This window comes from Sciurus vulgaris (genome assembly GCF_902686455.1).
Source record: "Sciurus vulgaris genome assembly, chromosome: 9".
Classification (NCBI taxonomy): Eukaryota; Metazoa; Chordata; class Mammalia; order Rodentia; family Sciuridae; genus Sciurus; species Sciurus vulgaris.
Genome location: NC_136469.1, coordinates 80,282,473 through 80,291,993, shown reverse-complemented (window position 1 = coordinate 80,291,993; position 9,521 = coordinate 80,282,473). Strand labels below are relative to the sequence as shown.

General features: G+C 39.8%; 1 protein-coding gene across 1 annotated transcript; it reads right to left on the bottom strand.

Moving 5' to 3' along the window:
- Positions 1-2,804: 2,804 nt before the first annotated feature.
- Positions 2,805-7,047, bottom strand: LOC306669110 (anthrax toxin receptor 2-like). The gene is made up of 3 exons (XM_079152955.1): positions 5,962-7,047; positions 5,203-5,274; positions 2,805-3,112 (listed from the first exon to the last, which is right to left on the bottom strand). Exons 1-3 carry the CDS (start codon positions 6,111-6,113, stop codon positions 2,965-2,967), a joined length of 372 nt encoding a protein of 123 aa, XP_079009081.1. The 5' UTR covers positions 6,114-7,047; the 3' UTR covers positions 2,805-2,964.
- Between the last annotated feature and the right edge of the window lie 2,474 nt (positions 7,048-9,521).

The window sequence follows — 9,521 nt, the reverse complement described above, 5'->3', positions numbered from 1 at the left end:
GTATATTGGTCATGTCCTACTGACCACTCAGATCATTCATTTTTATGTTATCTCTTACGTCCTGTATTAAAGTAGACAGGCAAATAGGTAGGTAGGTAATGGATGAACTAACAGACCCATGAAGGATAAAATCAGGGCGGTGAGAGAAAAGAAGGGAGTGATTCAAACTAAAGTATTTAAAAGAATTGTTTAAAATAATGAGGCATATAAATATATAGCTCAAATTTCTTGCAATGTTAATTATTCATTTGTACACTGATTTATTGAACACCATCCTGAAGTCATCAGAAGAAACAGCTCTACATAAGGCCTTCCTGCCCTCCAAACTTGCCTTGTCTCTCCTGAAAAACTCTTAGCAATACTGAGAACACAAAAGAGCTACTTCTCATATTTACTGGAGGTACTGAAGATTTACAGGTAACGGAACCAAAATTATGAAAATCACTGTACCTTGCTTAATCTTTGCTTTTCGAATCAGTGTACTTAGACACCTATCTGTGAGCATGCTTCAAGAAGTTGGGAAAGTTTATGTGGAGGATTCCAAATTCTAGGTTTTCAAACAAAGATCCATAAGAGTAGGTGGAAACATTTCCTCAACCATAAAACATGTAAATTGTACATACTTAAAATTGTTTAATGGAAAAAAAAGTGACCCATACCAAACATAGAGCATCATAGAAATTGAAAAATTGCTGATTCAACTAATAAAAATTAATAAAAGAACAATTTAGAAGAAAAAAATATCCTTTATTAGAAATTGTTCTATGATATAAAAAGTACCTTTCTATGTATCATCTTATTTTGATCTACACAACTCTCTAAGAAAATATGGCAGATTTTATGTCTATATTTTATAGACAGAAAACTGACACCAAGTTGATGATTTGCCCCAGTCTCCAAATCATTAAGTGGCAAAGCTAGAGTAGTTACCCAGGGTTTTCTCAGTATACTTTCTGTCACCCCAAACTATTTCAATATGCCATAAATAGTGAAATTCATTAAAACCCAAAGCATTTCTATTAGAAAAAGAGGAGCCAGCTACATATAAAACAGATTACAAGTAGTATTATTAAAATTACTCATGGTATATTATCAATCCTTTCAAGTAGGACAATATCTCTTTATATAATTCTTCCCTGGTCATTAAAATACTGCATATTCCCTAGCTCTAGATAATAATAATAATAATAATAAAGTTTATATCTCTGAATACTTATGTTCTAGACTCTGTCCTACAATCTCCATACTATCAATTCAAATCTTGCAAAAAATTTTCTGAGGTTGACATTATTATCACCATTATTGTCATTATCACTATGTAGATGGGGGAAATTGAGGCAAAAAGAGGTTAAGTAACTTATTCTTGACCATATGGCTCCAAATTGGAAAACTGATGTAACTGTAACATTAAAGTACAACAATATGCTGCCTCTTGAAAGAGAAGCCTCTTTCTCCCACCCATTCAGTCTCTCCTCTACAGGATTCAACCACCCATAAAGAAAGAATCTCTAAAAGATTTCAACCCCTTCCATGCATGTCTAAGGAATCCAATCGGGCAACCAGTGACTACACTTCATCTCCAAAGTGCTGGAGGACCCTATGCAAAGTGCCTAGAGAACCTGGCACAATGCAATGTAGCTGTCAATTACTGAGATCTTCTATGGTCTGGCATTATGCTAAGTGCTTTTCTATATATATGCATGCCAATAAATGTTAAAACTGTTCTTTTTTATTTCCCTTGATATGCTAGATCCAAACCCTGTTTCTTTGGAAATTAAACTGGGCAATGGAGAGAAATTTCTTTTTATAAAGTCAAGAACTGTTTGTATCACTGGGCATAGAAAACTGCTGTACAGAGGTTGTAAGGAACTACTGTTGCGCTGATCCCTAATGAGAACTGCATTACACAAGAAAGTAAGGAAGCAAAATATTAATTGGAAGACTGAAGTCCGAGGCTGAACTCACCACCTAGATTTCCTCTCCAGAAAAGGAAACTTAATGAAACAAAGTTAGAAGCTTACATATAAATCTTTCTAAATCAATTCAGTGAAATTATAAATTAAATTCCTCTCCCTTGTGCCTTTTTAAATGTTATGCTTTCTTGACCTGTTTCAAAGAATAGGTTGGTCAGAAACAAGTGACAGTCAATCATTGAAAAATTGATTTAAAAAAATAATAATAATAATACTATATCATTTCAGAAATCCACATGAAAGTGCATCAGTTCCCTTGCTAAAAACTACACATTGGAGAAATTTGATCTCAAATAATGCTAATTCATTTGTTCATTAAATAAGAATTAACCTGAGCAAGATCTTACATACTTTGGGTTAAACAAAGTAAAAATAAAAATGAAGAAATCTTCCTTCTAGGCCATGGAACTTACAGACTACTAAGCAAAACTGATCTCCTTGAAAGCAGCCTTTCTTTAAATATGTCAATAGTCATACTTTCAGTCTGCCATGATAAGATCAAGTGAAAGAAATGCATGACATTAGATTGGGAAAAGCCACACCTCTTAAAAGCACTGAGATCATGTGTGTGGTGTGTGTGTTGCTTCAAAAAGCTGAATATATTCAACGTCAGTGGACCTCAAAAGAGAAGTCCTGTGGACCTTAAAGGAGAGAAAATCTGGGGTTTCTACTGAATCTAATAAATTATCCAAATAGATTCATATCTTTCTCCTTTCTTACCATCCTTCAAACCCTGGCTGACTAATACATACATCCAAACAAGAAAATGAAGGAGCAACTCACAGTAATAGTGAGGGGAAAGGTAGAAAATTATGAATACACAACTAAGGCAGGGATCTGGGCTTCCTTGTACATTCCACAGCCAACATAAATAATATTGATTTTCAGATTATCTGCTCTTTTCTATTGCTCATTCCTCCTTTCCCTTCTATTAGTATAGAGAACTGAATTGTCTGTGCATTTGCTTGATTCCACTGAGAGGCCTGAATTACTACTTGGAAATATCAATCATGCCTTTAAGATTCATCTCTACTAAAAAGCCTGCTGTGAGACGATAATGCACTAACCTGTCTCCAGTTAATGGCAAAATGATGGTTGCTTGAGAAGAAAACACAATGAAAGATAATCTCATTTCAGGGCTGCAAAATAAGAAAAGAGCCATTTAAAACATTTTTAAAAGAAATATTGATATAATACAGATGTATAACTAAGGAATCTCATTTGAAATTGGTCTCACTGATGGTCCAGGCTTTTTTTAAATCGAACTTCCTAAGTAGCTACACTGAGTCTGCTTAACATTACTGCATAAGTCAATTTGGATTTAGTCAATGCTTGTTGGTGCTCAAATGCTCCTCCATGACTCATAGGAGTTTGCATTTAGAAAGAGTCTAACTAAAGATAAATTCTGGGCTGATGTAAAATCTTTCAGAGAAAACACTTCTTCCCTTAGTGTTAGATTCATCCCCTTGAAGGAGGCTAGACCCTTTGGGGTGATTATCATTAATCATATTTAGGGCTCTTGAGCAGCCAGTTTGACTTAATGACCACATCTATGATAAGGGTTCATATACAATTCTTCCTGAAGTGAGAATATTTAAAGAGTTTCATGGAAATTGTAATAAAACAAAAAACTAACACATCACTTTTTAATGAGGTATTTTCAGTTTTGTAATCTCAAATATTATATTTCCAATCAGCAGTAATTGTCCCAGTCAGCTACATCTTTTAGGTTTTAGGCAGCTAGCTCAAATGGCTCTTGTTTCTAGTACATTCTATGCAACTATTATTAAGATCTGAAACTGAAGATATGAAACTAAGGTCTACAAACTGAAGATCAGAATTATCTCAGACTCATACATACTTTAAACATCACTCTCTTCAGTAGTCATCTGGTATTCAATTCCTACAATATATACTTAATAACTGAGCAAATAAGCTTGTATGTTATAGAGAGAATTGTATGCTATAGAAATCCACCTTGCAAACCAGACCAAATGTATATAAGACTCACTTTCGCAACTGTTGCATTGAAATAATTTATTGCTTTTGATTAAAACTATGTGACACTCTGAACACCATAGGATTAAATCAGAAAATTTATAAACAACTGTCTGTTCTATTTTGACAAATAAGGACATAGGGTCTTGGTTCTTTTTCTTTCCTAGGCAGATTTACCTCAGACCTTGTCCAGAAATGAGAGTGCTGTACTTGGCTTCTTAAGCAGGGAGACTGATGATTGAACATGGACAGGCATACATTTTTATAGGGATAACTTTACTGCTGCCAATAACTGAAAGCAAGGATTGCCTAGGCCTCTACAGATTGTTTGAAGTTACTTACAACATGACTTTCAAAATGTTTTGATCATCCAAGCCTGTTTTACAGAAAACATTTGGGCTAACAAGACTGAAAGAAGCAATATTTAATGATACAGTTCCTATTCATGTCCTTTCCATTATCTTGATAACTTGCATTTGCTCATTGCATTTTTTTCTTTAAAAAAAAAAAAAAGAGAGAGAGAGAGAGATAGGGGGAAAAAAAGTCTCAAAAGCCTACTATTCCAGGGTTATTTTTAAATAGGAGATGCCACTAATTCCTGGTTACCTCTAAATAAAAGAGTAAGCTGGATTTCATAGCAGTAATGCTTTTTTTAGGAAAGGAAACCAGTCTTTCTAGTGAAGCTTATTGCATATATAGAACAGTTAAATTTTAAACCAGCCACACACCCACACATTGTGTAAACACAAGTCATTTCTTTAAACACACACACAAGTGCTTTTTCTGGTAGTGGGTTATTAACACATGTTCATTTGAAGTTTTCCAACATTTTTTTCTTAAATAAGGACCTCTACAATGCTAAAAATTGTGTGAAATGGAAAATATATTATGGATACTATTAGCATAAAATTTATTTTTTAATGTGATAAATTATGAGAAAGCATAACTAAAATTCAAAACAGATGAAAATTCAAAAAGGAAAAGACATTTGGAAGAGTATTTGAAGATGCTTCCACAGAGTCTAAGCCAAGTTTGGGGGATCCAGATAAAATAAGCCCTCGAGGCCTGAACAGCTGTCCTAATAACATGCGTGCAATAACCTCCTTGAGGCACTTAAAAATCAACATTTCAGAAAAAAGGCTTTTTCCTGCGAAAGGTTTCGGAAAGGGGAACTTCTACATTTTGATCTATTTCCTCTCCATTGCCAAGAAAAGTAAAGTGGGAAAAATACCTCACAAATCTCTCAGTAAGTTGCTGGACAAAATTGTAAATTTCAATCCAGTTGTGTGCCACACTCCCAGACCTGAAAAAGGAAATTAAACTGATCAGAAAAACAAAACTAAAATGCAAACATTTCTTCAGTACCGAGAAGACGGGGAACCCTGGCTGCTCTCCTCTTCAGGCAACCTGAGGATACCCTAAGCAGTAACTTTGGTGCTAGCCAAAGCCAAGAACATCCTCCCATTTGGGGGCTCTCTCCCTGCTAATTATTTGGAGCAGGACTCAGTTTTTCACAATAAACACAGAAGCCTTTTTTTTCGTAGAAAATGCAAACCATATCGAGCACGTTAAGGCTCTTCCTTGCTCCAATGAAAGCGCCCGTGATCAGGATGAAAATCAGGGAAACTTTAGACAGCGTGTGTGTGCTTAGTGGGTTGGGACCAAGGCGGGGAGAGTCCTTGGGATAAGAATGCTACGCAGGTGGTCGCACTCCCATATCCCAAGCGGCCCCCAAACTGACAAGCAGTGAATATACACCACCTCCCCAGAAAGCCCAGTAGCCTTGAGTTCCCATCACCACCACTCCATCCCCTCTCCAGCCTACACAGATCCAAAAGCGCTTGCCTTCGAAAGGGGATAGCAACAGGGCACCCATCGGCGGGTTTCCAACACCCCTCCCCAGGGCACACACGTTCATCTCAGCCTCCCTAACTGCAGCTGATCTGGTGCCGCCCTCACCAGGAGACCCTGGCCTCCCTCCGGCACTCACTTGTCCAAGACGAAGTAAAGATCAAAGGCTCTTCTGCAGGACGGCTCCTCCTGCGCGTGCAGCAACCCCCCAGGACCGCTGAGCACCAGCAACCACAGCCCGGGGAACAGCCAGCTCCCGGAGCAGCGGGCCGAAGACCCCCCGGTCACCATCCTGTGGCCAGGGGCCTGCGACTCCCTCCTGCTTGCAGACCCCTCTGCTCGGCTGGGTAGATACGAAGGAGCCGGGAGTCACCAGGGACTGGCCCTGGGATGGGGGTGCTGCGAGCGGCTGGAGCGACGGCGCCGGGTCAGCTGGACCCACCAACTGATAGAGGGAGGTAGAGAGGGAGAGAGGGAGGTCCTGAGAGGACAAAGGGAGTCTCCGCTGCCGCCACAGCTGCTGCCGGAACTCTTGACGAATCCCAGTGGAAGCGCGATCCAGTCCTCCCCCTCCCGATTCCGGAGAGTTCCTGCAGACAATGAAGGCCCGCAGCGACAGCTCTCAAGACAAGTTCCTCCTCGGCCTCCGACCAAGCCTCTAGCGCCGGTCTCGGACCCCGACAGATAGTCCCATTCCGCCCGGAGGACTGAAGTCTGGCCGCTGTGGTGAGCTGCGGGACACGCGCCCCAGGATCGCGGCGACCGCCACACAAACTTGGAGTGGAGACCCTCCTCTTTTGGTTTTCTTCCTCCGGCGGCCCAACTCTCGTCCGCACACCGAAACTTTCTTCCCTGTGCTCGGATCGGACACGGCGCAGCTGGGCCAGGCCGTCCCCTGAAGCGGAGGAGGCGGAGCGCGCCCTGGGGCCCGCGGTTTGACAGAAGCCCGGCCAAGACCAAGAGTGCGCCCGGGCCAGCTCCGGGCTAAGTGTGTCAGTGTGCGCCCGAGGGCGGGCGGGGCCGGATCTGAGGCCCGCACAGCTACACACTCACACTTGTGGGTTCATGACGAGCTGAACATGACTAACGCTTGCCAGATTTTGGAAGGGGGAGAGGAGTTGAGAAAAACAAATGTCCTCTAGAAATTAAACATACCCACAGATCCTGCAGGCCTGGCCTATTTCCCCCAGCTGTGCTGGAACAGCCCTGTGCCAGGTTTGAAGACCAAAGGTCAGCAATTCCCTGGGAGGTGGTGGCCTACTCAGACCTCATTCAGCCCCACCACCACCACCACACACACGCACTTTTACATGAGGCGCCTGTATTTAAAAAGGGGAACTTCTTTTCCTTTTTTCTTTCTTTTCTTCTTTTCTTTTCTTTTTTTTTTTTTTTTTTTTTTAGAACTGCATCTCACCCAGCCAAGAAAGGGTGGGAAGGGAAGAGGAAGGGAGGGACTTCTTCAGGAATGAAAAGTTGTACCTCAAAATATTTTGACCTGTTGTTCACCCCAAGCTCCAGAATGGAGAATTTCATCTTGGAAATGATAATTGTTTAAGGAGATGGACATGTGTAAACTGATTTAAACATTACACAATGCACAAATATATGAAACATTGACATTATTATGAACAATTTTGTTTTTATAGATCACTTAAAAGTAAACTTAATTAATTAGAAAATAATTTGATCTTAGTGCAAGCTAGGTACCCTACCCAAACTCCTGCAGAAATCTGAAGTCTGTGTGACGTTCTCTTATTCATCTTGCACTCTCTCCCTCCCTGTCCTTTTTGCCACCTCCACCTATAACTTCCACCTCTCTTGGTCAAGACTGGCTTTCAGAACTTACAATTCCACTAGCATATCAATGACAGACAGTAGTATGAGGTGCCACCTCATACTTTTCATTTTAAGAGTCAATGCTTTATTATAAAAAATTCACATCCTATTTACACGCTGCCTTTTAGTAATTCTTCTGTTTGTTGCTATGTGTATTTAACTTTTCGTTTACATTGTCATTCATATGCAACCAGGTCTGTCAATTCTGTGAGGATAGAAACCAGTCAGTGCACAGGGCAAGAGGACAAGACCCTTCATTCATGAAGCTTACAGAGTGGTCTCCATTTTCGATTGCAATAGCAATCTAAACAGAATCCAAGATATTATATACCTTTACCAATTCATGCCATATCAATATATGACTGAATAAAATCTGTGAAAAAATGTCTGCCAAAAATTGTGACAGCAGGTTTCAAGTTAAACAGTGAAGAAATATGAGCTGTGAGGCTAACCATGTACTCTATCCTCAGAATGAAGTATTTTAAACACATATTTATTGGCTTCCTTTCCTCCTGGCTTCTTGACTCATTGCCACCTCATCGTCTGGACTCCACAAATTGGTCTAAGAATCTATCTTTGAGGCCCAAACTAAAGGATACCTTGATTTTAAACTTTTTTTTTTCCCCCCTCAAACCTCTCAGACTTTCTTAGAATTTTCAGTTCTTGGTCCACTGAGTTCTTTCCTGATGACAAGTCCAGCTGAGATGGTGGCTACTAAAGCACATTACCTTTTTTTTTTTTTTTTTTTTTTTTTTTTTTTTTGCCTGGGTAATGAATTCAGTCCAGTTATAGAGCTTTTTTCATTTCACTCACTTGTTCATGTAAAATCTGTAGCAAAGCAGGATATGTCTTCTTCACCTAGTACAGACCAGTAATTAACCAAATCACTTTCATCTAATAAATGTTCATGGGAAAGTCCTTATTTATGAGGGCAACCAGCTCTCCAGATTTGTTTCAGACTGTGGAGTGTCTAAGGACAGGGGACTTTTAGTACTAAAACTAGGACAATCTCTGGAATAGTCCCTGGCAAATAGGACTGATGGTCATTCTATTCACAAGCAATAGTGAGTAGGCGCAGGCGTTTCTCCAAGCCATGAAGGAGTGACAGCAGCAGCAGCAGCAGGACTTCCACTTCTCACCCATCAGTGAGGAGAGGAAAGGCACTGGGCCTCATGTCAGCCAGAGACTAGCCTAACGAGGTTTCAAAATGACTTTTGTACCATGATAGCCATCTTGGGACCCTGTTTAACTCTGTTTTAAGTCAAAAATGAGAAAAGAAACACAAATTTTTAAGGGTGGGGCAGAGAGAGAGAGAATGGAACTTTAGACTTAATTATTTAGATAAATAAAACAGAAACATTTTTGCATCAAATTATCTGGATGTCTGCTAAAGCATTTTGCTTCACAATCAATCCATGCCCTCCATCTTTGAAAATCATTCGTTGTCAAATCACACTTCTAAGTCAATGTTAGAATAGATCACTTTATTACCACACACACACAAAAAAAAAATCCTAACAAACCCCAAGACATTGTGTGTGTGTGTGTGTGTGTGTGTGTGTGTGTGTGTGTGTGTAATGCTGGGGATTGAACCTAGGGCTTTCTGCATGCAAGGGAAGCACTCCACCAACTGAGCTATATCCTCAGTCCCCCAAAACATTTTAAACTCAGACAAATGCAGCAAGAATAGCAAGAGATTGACACCTGATGATTACCGTTTTAAACCCCTATCATTGTTAATTTCTTCTACTTGCAGAGTTAATAATTATTTGGTAACTGATTTTTATTTAACAGATGTTTATTGATACCTACTACGTATCAGGTAATGTTCTAAGCCCAAATGTTAGACTCTCAAGAAATACA

Excerpts from the sequence above, each read along its gene's own strand:
- LOC306669110 (XM_079152955.1), bottom strand. The coding sequence starts at position 6,113 with ATGGTGACCGGGGGGTCTTCGGCCCGCTGCTCCGGGAGCTGGCTGTTC. Across the intron at positions 5,275-5,961 it reads CTTTACTTCGTCTTGGACAA|GTCTGGGAGTGTGGCACACA; the intron begins GTGAGTGCCGGA and ends TTCCTTTTTCAG. Across the intron at positions 3,113-5,202 it reads CTTACTGAGAGATTTGTGAG|CCCTGAAATGAGATTATCTT; the intron begins GTATTTTTCCCA and ends CTTATTTTGCAG.